Genomic DNA, 16208 nt, shown 5'->3' on the forward strand with positions numbered 1-16208 from the left:
TGCTGTGTGTGTCATGTACTTTTGTTTTTGTTTGTATTTTATTTATTGTTTTATATTCTATGTAGTGACATAATTTCCAATAAAATGTTTTACTGTGAGAAGTTTGAATTTCAACAGTGAACAAAGTGAAACAGTGGGAAGAACGAGCACAGAGTCCTTTGCATTTTGAGTCATCCTTTATCACAGGTTTACATGAAGTTGAGGCAATCAGATTTGCTTTGAGTTAAAGCTGTCCGTCAAATCCAAAGATGGGAAAAGAAAAGGATGAAAACTTTTCTTTTGTTGCTTTGATGCACATAGTCAGAACTCCTGAAGCCCACTTACAAAGACTGTGAACCACTGAAATATGGATATATAAATCTGACTCTGACAAGTCACCTTACTTTTGAAGTTGAACTTTTGAAGTTGTCTTTTTGGGTTATGAAGAACAATCTTTGCTCTGGGTTCTGATGACTTTTTTTTGTTGTTGTGAGTTAAAGTCAGCAGCTTTATTTTGAACATAAAACAAACATAAGACAAAATGACACAGGCTATGCAGAAACTACAAACTCACTAACAGTGAGAACATATTGGCTAAGGAGGAACCCCTTAAACGCACAAGGCAGACAGCATGAAGGAAAACACAACAAAGATAGACACGAGGAGACACCTGGGAATAGACGAGGAGTGAGGGAATATCAAAATAGAACAGGTGTAACTCTGGCTGTTTTATTTCTGGTTTCCTGCCTCATCATGGACTTCATGGATTTCAGTAAAAAAAAAAGTTACTCTCTATACTCGTGGCACTAACTCAGCCTGCTGAAAACTGGATGAGTGCACTTGACGTAGATCTGAGCTCGTCCCCTTCACTGACTCTTGCTGGCGCTGTTACTTGGTGTTCGCTTGCTCTGTGGTAGAGTATCACTTCCTGTTCCTGCTCAAACACAGTGGTGTTTCTGAGTAGCTTATCTGCTTAGCAATTTAATTAAAAACTTTTAAATACATTTTTTTTCATAGTATAATCTTCACGTGCTTCATCCGAAGCACCCTTTATGTGTACTCACTACCTAATTTATAGCCAAAGTATTAACTCACTGTTAGGGATGCACTGATACCACTTTTTTGGAAACGAGTACGAGTACGAGTACTTGCATTTCAGTACTCGCTGATACCGATACCGAGTACTTAATAAAAACATGATTTAAATTTACAGGTAACAGCTTTAGTCCTATAATTTAACAAAAAACAAACAAACAAGGGACTGGTTTGGAATTAAGAACATTTATTTAAAATGAAAAGCATGTTGTATGCAACATCTTACAGAATAAATAATTATAAAAAAAACATAATTTAATTTGAAATTTGTTCGTCTGTTTCTCTGTTTAGAAGTCTCACTAGCACAGTCACAGCTGGGATGACATCAGAGGCTAGTGCGTCGTAGCTGCTCACATTTTAAGTTAGTTCCTCAAAGGGGGCGAGGATGGCAACAGTCGTCTCCATAAGAGCCCATTGGTGAGCGGTGAGATAGTCAGGGAGTTCATGCTCGGACACCCCCAGCATGTAATACGTGCTGTTCCAGCGCGTCTGTATGTCCTGCTGCAGTCTCTTTATTGGTTGGTTGAGCTGTCCCTGAATGTCCTCGAGGCGGGAGTAGGCTAAGGCGGAATGTTTAAAATGCCCAACTACTTTCCGTCCCACTGCTAAAGCATCAGCTATGCTCCTCTGTGCTAATAAGCCCTCGTGAACAGCGAGTTGGAGCGTGTGCGCGACATATGGCAGACTTGGGAGCCCTGCGTCATTCATGGCTTTAATCATGTTTTTGGCATTGTCACAAAGCACAACATGTACTGATGTCTTAGGTATACCCCATGTCTGGAGCATTTCCTCAAACACATGCGCTATAGACTGGCTGGTGTGCGAGCCGCGGAATTGTTTGGCATGTAATGGCTCGTTGCGGCGTGAAACTCGTCTATCCACTGGGAGGTTGGGCTAATCAGCGACACGGGGCTAACACTGCTTGTCCAAATATCCGTGGTGAAACTAAACGCAGAGGAGGCTTGCAGTAGGCTGTGGATATGTTTTTTCACAGACTCGTGTAGTTTAGGCAGCTCCGTGTCAGTCATGTAGTGGCGGCTTGGGACATCATATCTGGGCTCCAGAACATGGAGGAGATGCAGGAATCCAACATTTTCTACCTCCGAGAGTGGCTGGTCACTCAATGCAATGTACTCGATAATTGCCTGTGTTATTTTCACAGCACGTAGATTGTCTCTGGACATTTTCTCTCGTCTAGAACACCCCAATTGTACTTGATAACAAACTGCAAGACCCCGAAAGAAGCATGAGATATGCTAAAGCACAGTTTGAAAGAGATAATGTTGCTAACAAGCTATTTCTGAAGAAGAAGTTCTTCTGGTGTGAAATGATGAAAGGAGAACATGTCAATGATCATTTAAAAAGGATGAAGGAACTTACTGATCAGCTAGGGGCAATAGGTTCTGTAATTGAAGAGGAAGATCAAATTATCACCCTTCTAGGTAGTTTGCCACCCAGCTATGCAACTGTTGTCACTGCTTTGGAGACAAAGATGGACAGTCTGACACTACAGTTTGTTCAACAAGCCTTGATAAATGAGGAACAAAAGCGAGTGCTTACTGATAACACCACTGTGTCCAGTAGTGTATCAGCTATGTCATCTCAGATGCATAGAAATGAACAGAGTGGATCAAAAACAGTGGGAGCACACAGCTCTGACTCATGCTCCAACATATCAAGCGTGATTGTCCAAGCATTAAAAGGAAATACAAAGGCCACAAGGCTAAAAGCGTGCGGTAAAATAGTAATTTTACAATGTATGTTGAAGGGATATTACTGCTCTCTGTTGGTGTGTCTGTGCATTACAAGCAATAAAAGGTGTTCGTTAAAAACATCAGAAACTTGTCCACCCCAGCTGTAAAACTCAGAAACCAGTCTTACTTGTTATCATCTATCGTCCACCTGGGCCTTACACAGAGTTTCTGTCTGATTTCTCAGACTTTATATCTAATTTAGTTCTGAGCTCAGATAAAATAATTATTGTGGGTGATTTTAACATCCATGTAGATGCTAAAAATGACAGCCTCAACACAGTTTTTAATCTGTTATTAGACTCAATTGGTTTCTCTCAAAATGTAAAAGAACCCACCCACCACTTTAATCACACTCTAGATCTTGTTTTAACATATGGCATAGAAACTGAACATTTAACAGTGTTTCCTGAAAACCCTCTCCTGTCTGATCATTTCCTGATAACATTTACATTTACAATAATTGATTACATAGCAGTGGAGAGTGGACTTTATCAAAGTAGATGTCTTTCTGAAAGCGCTGTAACTAAGTTTTAGAATATAATCCACCCACTGTTATCATCTTCAATTACCTGTACCAACATAGAGTAAAGCAGCTACCTGAATGCTACTCCAACAGTGGTCGATTATCTTGTTAATAATTTTACTTCCTCACTACTTACAACTCTGGATATTGTAGCTCCTGTGAAAAATAAGTCCTCAAATCAGAAATATTTGACTCTGTAGTATAATTCACAAACACGTAGCCTAAAGCAGATAACTTGTTAGCTTCTAAATACAAATTTAGAAGATCATCATTTAGCGTGGAGAAATCATTTGTTGCTTTATAAGAAAGCCCTCCGTAAGCTAGAACATCTTACTATTCATCACGGATTTAAGAAAATAAGAATAAACGTACTCTCCAAAAGTTGATTCTGTTCATCTGGACATAGCGTTTTCAGTGGGACAAACATTTCGTCACTCATCCAAGTGACTTCTTCAGTCTCAGCTGACTGCAGGTTTCCCCAATCTTATAAACAGTACATTTGCATAATGACTGAAACCAGCCCACTGAAGGAACAATGGGCTGTGAGGTCAGTTCCTTCGTCATAATTATGCAAATTCTCATGACCATTGATCAACAATCAGTGATCAAAGACCACTGATCAGGTTGTTTGGTTTCCAATCATAAAATGATTATGTTTGTTTTTGCATTAGAACATTAGTATATCTGTGATGTACTTGAAGTCAGCCAGTTGAGCCTCCATCTACATGTCCTCCAACTTCTCTCTCAGCAGCCCAGGCTGGATCGTATTAAAAGCATTAGAGAACTCGAACAACATTAAACAAACTGTAATGCTGGGTCTATAGAGGGAGTAATACGCTCCATCCACAAGCTCCAAGGCGTCCAGAACTCTGCTGCCTGTATCATCACAAGGACTCCTTCTGTCCACCACATCAATCCTGTCCTGCAGCAGCTTCATTGGCTCCCGGTCAAATATCGTATCAATTTCAAAATACTCTTGTACACATTTAAGGCTATTCATCATCTCTCCCCTCCATATCTTTCTGATCTGGTTGAGATCACCGCCCCATCTCGTTGTCTCAGATCTACTTCTTCCCTTTCACTCTCCGTCTCCTCCCCCCGTTTTGCCACCATGGGGAGCAGGGCTTTCAGCTGCTCTGCTCCACGACTCTGGAATTCCCGACCTCCTGATTTAAGAAACATCTCTTCCTTCTCTCTCCTTAAGTTCCAACTCAAAACGCACTTGTTCAAAATAGCTTATCCCACATAACCTCTCCATTCTGCTATTTTAAATTTGTTTATGTCTTGTGCTTTTATGATTGTGTAAACTGCTTGCTTTTATGTTGCTTTTTATTCTGTGTACAGTGACCTTGAGTGTTTTGAAATAAAATGTTATTAATTCAACTACAACAGCAAAAAGCAAGACGCAAGTCACCAGAGCTCTTTGTGTTACTCATGCACCAGGGAGAGAACCGCGACAGTGCCGTTCCTTCGCTTGACCCCAGTTGCTCTTGTCTGCTCCCTCGTAACACTGCTCTTTTATTGAGGTTACATGAATATGCATAAGTTATGTACATAAGTTATGTAAAATATGACATTTTACATTGGCGTATAGGTAAACAAAGGGTACCTTGTCTGTGTGTCGTGTAGGTGTGTGTGTGTGTGTGTGTGTGTGTGTGTGTGTGTGTGGGGGGGGGGGGGGGGGGGGTTGTTAGTCCAGCAGTTCATTTAAAAAAAAAGGCACTTATACTAAAAAAGACATAGATGTGTTTATCCTACCATAAAGCAATAAAATAAGGTACGACCCTAGGATCTGTGTGTGCATGCCAGTGCACTCTGGAAGGCACACAGAGTCTTTACAGACTGCTAAGAATCAAACCTCTATCATTATGCAATCAAACTCTATGCATATATGGGTAAATGACAATCCAACAATATAAACCTGACAGTCATTTGACATGACCAGAGCTGAAACAGAATAGTTTTAATTATATTTGGTGGTGGTTTAAAAGTCTTCCTTCTTATTCCCGCTCTGCCAACTCTCAGCCTCATTCTGTCTCTGTGCTTCCTCCTTGCCTACAACAGCTAGCTTCAAGTCAGGGTCTTCTCTTTCATGTCCCTTGTAACATTCTGCTTTTTCACAGGCCTCTGCTCTCTGTTGGCCATCAACACCCGTAAGCCTAGCACAGGCTCTTCTCACCCGCAATTTTCAGCCTCTTGAAGGCTCTTTGTTATGTCAGCATTCAGCAGCCTCAAGCATTAACGCAGGCTCTTCTTCTCTCCTGGCTTCTTTGCCAAATCTCAGTCCTATCACTGACTCTCCTTCTCTATTTCTGCTACAGCTGTTGTCACATCTTGTTTCAGTTTCTTTCCACCCTCCTGGCCCCCTTTATCTCTCAAGCCTCGTTGCGGGCTCATTCTGTACTCTGCTGATCTAGCCCTTGCTAACCAGACCTTTCCCAGCTTTCCTGTGCTGTGCATTATTGTGAATGCACTTATGTCCCATTCCTTGTAGGTCAGGACTCACAGTAAGATTGCCCTCCTTGTCTTTCCGGCTGTAATCCCTGTCACTGCCGAGATGGGCCATCGGAGTCTGCCAAATACCTCTATAAAAATTGTGTACATCAACAAATCATGTTCATTCTTTGTAATGATCTCTCTTTATTTAACTGGCCTCCAGGCCACTTTTGACAGAGCATCTGGTAATACAGGAAACTAAAACAACTTTAATAATAAACATTTACAAAACAAATTTGGAGGATTATTATTTTTCTACTAGTTTTAAAATACTTCTTGTAAATTTTCAGGGAAATATAGACCTTACATTTCTTGATTTCAGACTTTTGATGGAACCATGCTTTTCACTCACACACAATGTAACACATACAATGATTGTGATGGTTTTAACACTTGAACCAAAAACACATTTCAGTACAGTGGATGTCTAGGTCTGGGGTCTTAACTTTCTGTTGAGGGAGTCATTTCCAATGTCGATGATGTGTCTCAAGGCGTTCATTATTATAGCATCAATGTCAGGATTCAGTTCTCTTTCTGAGTGGTAGTTCTTCACTGGAAAAATACAGTTAATAGGGATGCCCACACGTTTGCTGAACAGCTCAATCTAAATTAAAAAAACAAACAAGAAATATAAAAAATATGAGAATTATTTTGACGGTTTAATTATAATGCATTCCTGTATAAAGTTCAATTAAAATAATGTACCCTTTGCTGCAGAGATTGGCTCCTGTAGACATTTGTCACATCATGATTTATCTCAGGAAAAGCCTCGTCAATTTTGGTGAAAATTGCCACTTGTGGAATCTCTGACAAAATAAAATACAAATATTGGGTGAATGGATTGTGATGTGAGATAAGTGTTTCCTAACACTTCTAGTTGTACATAAAAGACGGTGGTCCAATTCTATCTGTAGTGATGTGCGATACCTCTGATTTCCTTTCCAATCCGATACCAAGTAATATTCAGGGTGGTATTGACGATACTGATCTGATACCGATACTTTGTACAAAAATGTATTTTATTTATTGTATCTCAAATTATAGCGTCATAATGATTACAGGACATCAGATTACTTTTTCTCATCACTTAATAATGCAGAGTTCATCATATAGAAATAAAAAACTGAAGTTGTGCTATTTGAACACGTTGCCTGCCTGCAGCACTAAAGGACTCCAGGAGAGACGTCTGTCTCGCCCCACCAGCACCTGTCCCTCTCCTCCTCTTCAGTTCACCTCAACATACGCTCGTCATATTCTGTGATATAATTTACTCTGAGGTGTTTTACAAGGTTAATGATGTTGCCACAACCATACATGCCAACCCTCCCGATTTTTCCGACAATCCCGAATTTCAGTGCCCCTCCCGAAAATCTCTCGGAGCCACCATTCTCCCGAATTTTTCCCGATTTTCCACCCGGACAACAAAATTGAAAAATCATATGCAGAATTCATAGCGCGGCCCAGCCAATTTCAGTTTCCAACAATGACGGCAGAGACTTTTTTAAAATATTACTCTCATTTCTCTTTCTGGGCTGCAAATTTTTTTAAACATATTTTCAGGTGAGAATGCAGCTGTGTAAACTTCAAATATCTGAGCCGACCGACACATCGATTTCAACCCCCCGCGGTCTTTTGCTACTCGGGTTAAACATTATATATAAGTCACTTTGATAACTTAAAAATGTTATTGTTGTTTTCAGTGTTTTATTTGTTCGTGAGTAAATCGGTTTGGCTGAGATTAAAGTTATTAGATTAGATTAAATTAAATTTAACTTTATTAATCCCTTGGGTGGGTTCCTCCGGGGTTTTCACACAGCTGAATAAACGTCAAACAGAAAATGATTAAATAGAAGAGTGAGGCGGTCGAGAATTTACGTCAGTGCCCGGTTATATTTTAGATAGCAAGGAGCAGACGGCAGCGTTTCACTCCACCGAGGGAGCTCGTGACCTACTACCCGGCTTTCTTTAGACCGCTAAGGCCGGGTCCTCAGGTGGAAGCAGCCTCTGAATTTGGACACCCCCGCTGTTCCCGGGCCGGCCAATAATAATGCCCTTTTGGATGTCTCCCTATTATGTCCACAACACCTCACTCTTGGAGCACTTTTTTGCCACATGTATCGCAAACCACGTCTCAGCGTTTTGTGGAGGTAAAATAAGTCCGCGCATGACTCCAATTACGCTCAGCCATTGTTGTGAGTGCGCACGCCAAGGGGCGAGAAGGGTCTGGCTGCAGCCACTGGGGAGCGCCATATTGGGACCTCCACACTAACCGGAAACACGTGACCTCCACAGTAGGCGGAAATACGTTCCCGCATGGATTTTTTTTTTTTTTTGTCTCGTTCCTGCATGGATCATTAACCTTGCAAATCGATCATAAAGGTTGGTACATAGTCTTCCATGGATAAATTTGCTGTTAATAATTATATAATTCTAGGAATCATCTACTTTGCTTACACTGATGTTGGCACTTTGTTAGCGTTACAACAACTGTCATACCCCCGAGGTATCTAAACTTAAGTAAGGAATGTGTGCACTTTTAACACCTCTGACTAGCGTTTAGTGGTCCCTTTCAAACGGATTAGATTTTTGTTTGTTATTGAACAAATTCACTTCACTGCTTTTCACTGTCTGACATCAATGCACATTGTTCCATTTACTGCATATTGTGCTTTATTCATGTGTCTCATTCCACCTACATCAACATTGTAAAGTTTGTCACAAAGAGATTTATACATTTATAAATACTAATATTCTCTATTCCATTCTGTTCTGCTTTTTTATTGCCCAGATTTTAGTTACCCTTTGTTAAATTATCTGTTATATGTCAATAGATACGTATGTCACAAATAAAAGTGTCTTGTAAATTATGTTTTTGTAAAGAATTTTCTCCCCAAATCTCTTACATGCTAACTGTAACGTGTTATTATTTCTGCTAAAACCTGAACTTAAATGTGTATATGGTGTTTATCTGTTTTTCTCTCTGTTTTAGATGCACATATCAAATTGGAATTCTGCCTCCAAGCCAGAATTGCAGGAATGCACCACGTGTTGGCTGTTTCACTGCCCTCTGTGCCCCAATTTCAGTCCTACTTTTAGGGCAAAGATTGAGGAGCAAATAAATGGACACATTAAAAATGCTTTGCCTTTCAAAGGTCTGTTGGTATTAAGTATACCTCATAGTTAAAGTTATAAATATGCCCTTCTTTTCAGCACCTCTGCAGTCTCTTTGTTGACTTAAATGTTGCTTTTCATATTGTACAGTTCAGTTCATTCATCAGCAAGAGAAAAAAAGTGTGTTTTCATTAAATATTTTCTTTCTTGTTCACCACATTTCCTGACCGCTCTTGTGATCCACAACATTTTGCTTTCATTATTAAGGATGGCTTGGATATTTTTGTTAATATGTACAATCTGATTGTTAGATAAACTGATTGCATTCTATACAACTGCATTTAAATTACATGTTGTTGTTTTTCTTCTTTTTTTTTTCTCTCTTACAGACAAAATGATATGCCGGTGCACTTTCACTGCCCTGTCTGCAACATGACAGTCATACAGCGTGGGGATATGGCAAGTCAATTATTGTCATGTCAGCATTCAGGACTGCTCCCCACTGAACTCTCCGAGGAGCCCCATCTCCCTCTCCATGTCTTGTCTCCAGCATCTAAATCATTTTCTGAATCTTCGGTAGAACATTCATGTGCTCTACCCTCTGTGCTAAATGAAACTGTGGCTTGTAGAAAGTCCATGGAAATGAAATGCCCTCACTTTGGTCTTAGTCTCCTTACAAAAAAAACTTGAAGGCTGACATGATGAGGAGGCATTCAAACAGGACACATTGCAGAATCACATGCCAGGTAACAGATGTTTGCCTGGCCTGTCATCTGCAGTGTTTTTGTGTAGAGGGGCTTCTTCCTCTTTGTTTTTCAGTTTGCAGAGGACATGGAGCTCTTTTTACATGTGCTGACAAGCAGAGACTACAAGTCAATGCGATGTCTGACACTTAATGAACAGATGAAGGCACTGGCTGTTTGTTTGTGTTTTTTATGTGTTGTTGGGGTTTTTTTTTTCAGTGTACAGAATTCCAATTAAGTGAACAACATTTTATAATAAGCTTGTTTTATGTCCATACTTATAGTAAAAAAAAATAGTGTAAATGTAACAGCATTGTTTATACTTCTAACTTCAAAGTCAAAAGCTTACAGTTGCTATTAACATTTATGTATTATCCTGTAATCAATAATATTTTTAGACATTTTACAAATTAACCCTCTGATCTGCACTTCTTTTTTTTGTGACTACTACACTGCAGTGGATCAAAAGAATGACACAGGTTTGATCTTAAGGATCTAATATTGTGTGTGTTTGTGCATGACATTGCAACGCAAACATGTATTTGCAAGTTAGACTGGAATAAATTATGATGCATTAAATATTACACAGGCTACAGTGAATTTTTGTTAATACAGACTATTGAGCTTTGAGTTTCCCAGTCAAACTTAGCTTTGACCGCATGCTAACACTTTTACTCTTGTGCATTTCATAACAACACACCATAGCCAAAATATTAACAAAATATATATTAATGAAAGATTCAAAGCTGCAGCACATACAGCAACACATACTGTTAGTAAATGTGTCCTGGACTTTATGCAGGTACAGAAAGTGCTGCGGCTGTAAGTAAGCGTAACAGCTTCCAGATCACTTATTTTTCTGGAAAGATGGCAAGAAGGGAATTGCTGCTCATTTCTACAATCTCCCAGATCTTGGAATACAAGCCTTTGTCCCATGAAAATCACTCCACAGTACTAAGAGTCCACTAAAACCTACAAATGAAGAGTCATCCTGGAAGAAATAGAGCGCACACTAGTGAACCTCAACAACTGCAGGACAGCCTTGTCCCCGATGCTTATATGAAAAAAAATAAATAGGAAGATTTATGAAACCATTAGGACTTTATCACCTTTTTATCTGAAACGTTACTGGTACTATATATAACCTAACTGGCATTTAAAGAGTAAAAAAAGAATGTAGATAAAATTTTGGTTTTGATGAAAAGGACTGAAGCTAATTTAAAGAGTCAAGTCGGTAAAAGTAGATAAATGTTTTAATAAATACACATTTTACAGCATTTTTTGAACATACACAAAAGTGGCCATTTTTGGCAACGAACAAGCTGATATATATATATATATATATATATATATATATATATATATATATATATATATATATATATATATATATATATATACGTGTATATGTGTGTGTGTGTATATGTATGTATATGTATGTGTATATATATATATATATATATATATATATATATATATATATGTATGTATGTATGTATGTATGTATGTATGTATGTATGTATGTATATATATATATAATAGTTTTTGCTCTCCTTGAACAAAAATAATAGTGCATGATAATCAATGTGGATGTTAATCAATTAGATGTCCCAGACTCTACTATTAATAATACAGCAGTCCCTCGTTTATCGCGGGAGTTACATTCGCTACGCGAAGTAGGCAACTTTATTTTTTTACAATTATTAAAAATGTTTTAAGACTGTAAAACCCCTCACTACATGCTTTATACACTTTCCTCAGACATGCATGAACATTTTCACACTTTTCTCTTTTGTTTAAACACTCGTAAAGTTCAACCCATCATAGAAACATAAGTCCAGTATCATAAAACGAAACCGTGCAAAACGTTTCGTGGGCAGATTTATATAAATTCGACGAGCTAAACGCATTTTGTAGTGTACAGCACAACCTTTTTTGCACCACGGACCAGTTTAATGTCAGACAATATTTTCACGGACCGGCCTTTAAGGTGTTGCAGATAAATACAACAAAATAAAATGATGCAAACTAAGACAAAAACTGTGGTATTTTTTTTTTATTATTTCGGCTGTGTAATTGTGTAACTTTATGAGCAGCGTCCTCCTGAAATACGCCAACAACATTGCGAGTAACGTCCTCCTCTCTGCTTCTTGACGCTCTCTGGTCGCTATGGTAACGCGTAAATAGTTCTTTCAAAATAAGACACACGACCACAACACAGTTAATGGAAAAGACCCAGGGAACCCGACTTAACAATTAAAAACCCTGAAAACCATACACTTCACACCCGAGCCTAAACTCTCGCGGCCCAGTACCAAACGGCACTAGATTGATTGACGCACAAGCAATGTGCTGCAAAATAAATAAATATATAAAAAATCTGAGAAACAGCATTGTACTAGAAAAGTGTGTTTGAAGGATAAAAAATGTAAAAAGTAATGACTACTTTATATTTATGAAAAAACCTTTATGCAGAAAAAGTAGCAAAAAAAAGAAAACAGAACACATGGACACTTTTGGCCACAAACAAGCTGAATGAATTGTGATGTTTTTTTAATAAACCCAGAGTGTCAAAAAAACAACTTAAAAACAAATTTATTTATCAGCAGCATCACTAGTAACAAAAACACAATTTAGTTTTCATTGTCAAAGTCGATTTAACTGAATTTATGTGTTTCCGGTTACTGTGGAGGTCACGTGTTTCCGGTTAGTGTGGAGGACGCAATATGGCGCTCCCCAGTGGCTGCAGCCAGATGCTGTTGCAAGGGGCTGCTAGATTTTTATACAGCCGTATTTCGTACATAACTATGAAAGGCGGAAGAGGAAGTACTTCCTTTGAATGTAGACAATCCGAATGTTATGTGTTCCTGTTAATGATAAACTACAAATTTACTCTAAATTACTAAAATATTAATATTTTAATATGAGGAGACTCATGAAAATTTGATAAATTCCAAATGACTGTGATTTGTGAACTGTGATTATAACTGTGAATCCAAAGACCAAGTACTTGGAGCTGCTGCGTGGCACATACGAGTCTGAGGTTGGTGGAATAGTATTGACAGCTGAGATAATGTACAGGATATACAGGGGGAAACTGTGGGTGTTTTAGCAAAGGAACTGATGTGCTGTGGCTCCAATTGCTCAGTGTAGCTCTCTCTTAAACCCATCTTACAAACTCTGGTTTACACTCTGATCCTACCTACATTCTTCAGGTGGGTTAGGTTTGTATACTGTTTGTATATGCTTAATGTCTTTGTGCTGTGTGCCATTTTGCTCTTGTGAAGATAGCTCTTATTTGTTCAATTCTTCAGGTACTTTCATTTTCACTTATAAATGCTGAATAAGGCAAAAATAATCCTCTATTTTGACGAGCTCACGCAAGATACTTAACTATAAAAAATATTTCTAAACTCTCTATGAACACACTCACATACATTGAGCTCATAGCTTAGTCATTATATATGTAAATTTGCATCTAATTACTTTGTTAATCACATATTTTGACTTCAGAAATTATACTATGAATATTTTATGTATGAGCTTACTAATTAATACATTTCTATCTGTATTTATAAATTATATACTAAGAAAGAGTAACACTTTATAAAGAAGGAATTAAGGACTGACTAATAGCTTAACAATGTGAATAAGTGTTATTCTTTATTGATGGGTGTTTACACTGAAATGGCAACAAACAATAACAAGTACTGATGGCTTACATTAGATTTTTTTTTAAGGCAGTTGGTGTCACGGCTGGCGGGGTGAGCCGTGTGGTATGGAGGAAACGGAGGACCCAAAATGCAGACAGCCGATATGATGATAAGAGTGAGGGTTTAATTTACAGTGTACAAATAACAGAACTGAGGGCAGGACAGAACATAAACCTAAACTGGGTGAGCTAAATAACAAACCGGATCATACAAATGGGGTGGGAGGCAGAGAGACACAGACGAGGAACAGACACCATGAAACACAGACGAGCCGACAATGAACACAGACCGACACCCACTATAAATACACACACCAGGTAATCAGGAAATGGCACACAGGAGGGGACACAGCTGGAACTAATGGACATAACGAGACACAACCCTACAAAGTAAAACAGGAAACACACAGACTGTTTTACATAACAACACGAGGACATGAACAGAGCACCGAGGGAGACGCAGGTAGGGAAGATAAACACAACCAAACACCAACAACCAATACAAGATCAGAAATAAACTAGAAAGTGATAATCATCAACTGAAAGCGCTGGGTCACCGACCCAGGACCATGACAGTTGGTTCCATTGTAAAAAAGAAGAAGCAGTGATTTTTGCTCACCCAGGTCAGTGGCTTCATCTCTGACGTCCTGTATTGCTTCCACAGTGGCATCTTTCATCAGAGATACAGTGTTGGCATCAACAACACAAACCAAAACGTGCACTTTGTCGTTCTCAGTTGGAGTTCTGTTGTAGTATCTATCGCCTTTTGACAGTTTATTTTCAGGGTTGAACTAAAAGATAAAGTGTAAACATAAAACAAATAATGTAAAATTATGAATTACCAAAAAAGTACCAAAAATAATATAAAAATCTTTTTCTTCTAACTGAACGTCAGAATTTTAAAAATGCAGTAACTCTACCGTGTAACCATCTTTTATGCGGCCCTTCAGCGCCTGTTTGACATCTTTCACATGAATCCTTCTGTTTCTTCTGCTGGTTGCGTACTTCAACCCCATCATGTCATTTAGGACAAAAGGGTAAAAGGCATTTCCCTTTTCGATCTTGTAGGTTGTATACTGTGGATCACATATGGCGAATACATTTATTTATTTTAACATTCAAACACTCTCAGAAACAGGTTCTATAATGATAATAAATTCAGAAGAATTTTACAACCTATTGAGCTCTTGTTATTTTTATAACTTGTTGCCAACACAGCATCACCGCTGGGTTAGTGGAATTCCATACCAAGACTTCAAGGTGAAAGTTATTATTTTGGCCTTTTGAAACCAGAGGTGGTGAGCAAGGGGTGAATCTGATAGAGAAACTAAAGTGCCACTACTACTAGAAAGTGGCATTTGTACCACGAGCTGGTGAGGCAGGAGAGGCTAATAAAATTAGACAATAATAGCTATTGTATCTAGTAATAGCTAGTACTAATTAACTATTTCCAGGTTAGCTCATTGACGCTACTGATAGGATAGGAACATGGTGCATTCATTCATTTATCTAATTCTAGTTCTCCACCACAAGTTAACTTCACATACATGACAGTAAAAGATAGATAAAAGCTTTCACCAACTTGCACATTCATGGATAAAGCCAGATCACTGCTCTGCCTACAAATTATTTAGTGAGTCACATATTAACTGTTATTGGCATAGTTGTACTCTGTCCATACCTTTTTGGTGAAACAGTCACGAGAGTTAGCCACCAAAGCCTCGCAACATATTCTCTTTTTTAAGACACTGTTTACAGAATTGATGAAACTAGATTTTCCAGCTCCAACTGGACCATGAAGGAGGATCCTAAGATTTTGTTCTTCAGCCTCAGGTTTGTAGTTCTCCACAAAATGCTGATCAGTTGGGTTCTCTCTGCTCAGGAAAGGAAATATTACATTATCTCACCCCTTACATGGAAAAAATGAATAAACATGGAACATCTGGGTAGTTTACTGACTAAACAGAGGAAATAATTCAAATGTATTTTTTTCTGTGAGCTTCACTCACCCATTGTTAATTTTCCTCCATGGTTTTTCAAGAACTGACATGAAACAATTTAATGAGAAAATAACATCAATGTATAGTGCATTTTTTTTATTGGATGACAACTCGTATGATTATAGCTTTTGAATAAACTTACGTAGAGATGGAGCAGCTTTTTTTGAAGACGAAGAACCCATAACTAAAACACAAAGTATTTACTCTATTTAATTCAAAGTTTACAAACTTTACATAAACGATTTCATTTTTGCTTTGGATTAAAATGAACCTACCTTTGCTGGACAAAGCCTGCCACCCAATGCCAGAATGTGAACCTATCTACAGTTTTAAAGTCTTCCAAATCCGTTTTTACTTTCAATTTAGCAGAACACATGACTTCTAGGACTTCCCCTTGATCACAGGTTACTTTCATTTTCATCTTGTTTATAGATAACATGAAAACAGCAACACATTGATGTTTCCACTCTCACGTTTACTGAAAATATTTAATCTTACAGCCTGACAATGTGCTGTGTCACTGTGTCTTAGTGATTTCTGGAAAATGATAAAATTTTAACTGTGGGTTTTCATTTGGTTGAGTTTGATATACTTCCATCATATAAAGTCATGTATTCCCACAAGGGGTTCTGCAAATTATTATTTTTTAATCTTAAAGTAACATTTTTTATATAGTACTTTCTAGATAAAAGATCACAAAGTGCTTCACACAAGGATAACAAATCATAATTACTTTGCTATTAGTTGAGCTTGTCATGGGCGACTAGGCTTATTCAGAGTTTGGATTTAAATGCA

At 38.2% G+C, this 16208-nt stretch overlaps 2 protein-coding genes across 2 annotated transcripts in view; both read right to left on the reverse strand.

Annotated features, from left to right (window-relative positions):
- Window positions 1-16208, reverse strand: part of LOC148103510 (cell adhesion molecule CEACAM2-like) — a 272876-nt gene that overhangs the window by 83470 nt on the left and 173198 nt on the right. The gene's annotated exons all lie outside the window — the stretch shown is intronic.
- Window positions 6263-15595, reverse strand: LOC118455685 (interferon-induced protein 44-like). The gene is made up of 7 exons (XM_087839487.1): window positions 15556-15595; window positions 15423-15456; window positions 15095-15287; window positions 14334-14489; window positions 14033-14204; window positions 6553-6653; window positions 6263-6451 (listed from the first exon to the last, which is right to left on the reverse strand). Exons 1-7 carry the CDS (start codon window positions 15593-15595, stop codon window positions 6275-6277), a joined length of 873 nt encoding a protein of 290 aa, XP_087695613.1. The 3' UTR covers window positions 6263-6274.

The sequence above is a fragment of the Neolamprologus brichardi genome, chromosome 3 (genome assembly GCF_056152115.1).
Source record: "Neolamprologus brichardi isolate AB-2024 chromosome 3, ASM5615211v1, whole genome shotgun sequence".
NCBI lineage: Eukaryota > Metazoa > Chordata > Actinopteri > Cichliformes > Cichlidae > Neolamprologus > Neolamprologus brichardi.

Coding starts and splice junctions, on each gene's coding strand:
- LOC118455685 (XM_087839487.1), bottom strand. CDS start 15,595: ATGGGTTCTTCGTCTTCAAAAAAAGCTGCTCCATCTCTAC. Junction 15,288..15,422: donor TGGAGGAAAATTAACAATGG/GTGAGTGAAGCT, acceptor TTTCCTGAGCAG/AGAGAACCCAACTGATCAGC. Junction 14,205..14,333: donor GCATAAAAGATGGTTACACG/GTAGAGTTACTG, acceptor TTTATCTTTTAG/TTCAACCCTGAAAATAAACT.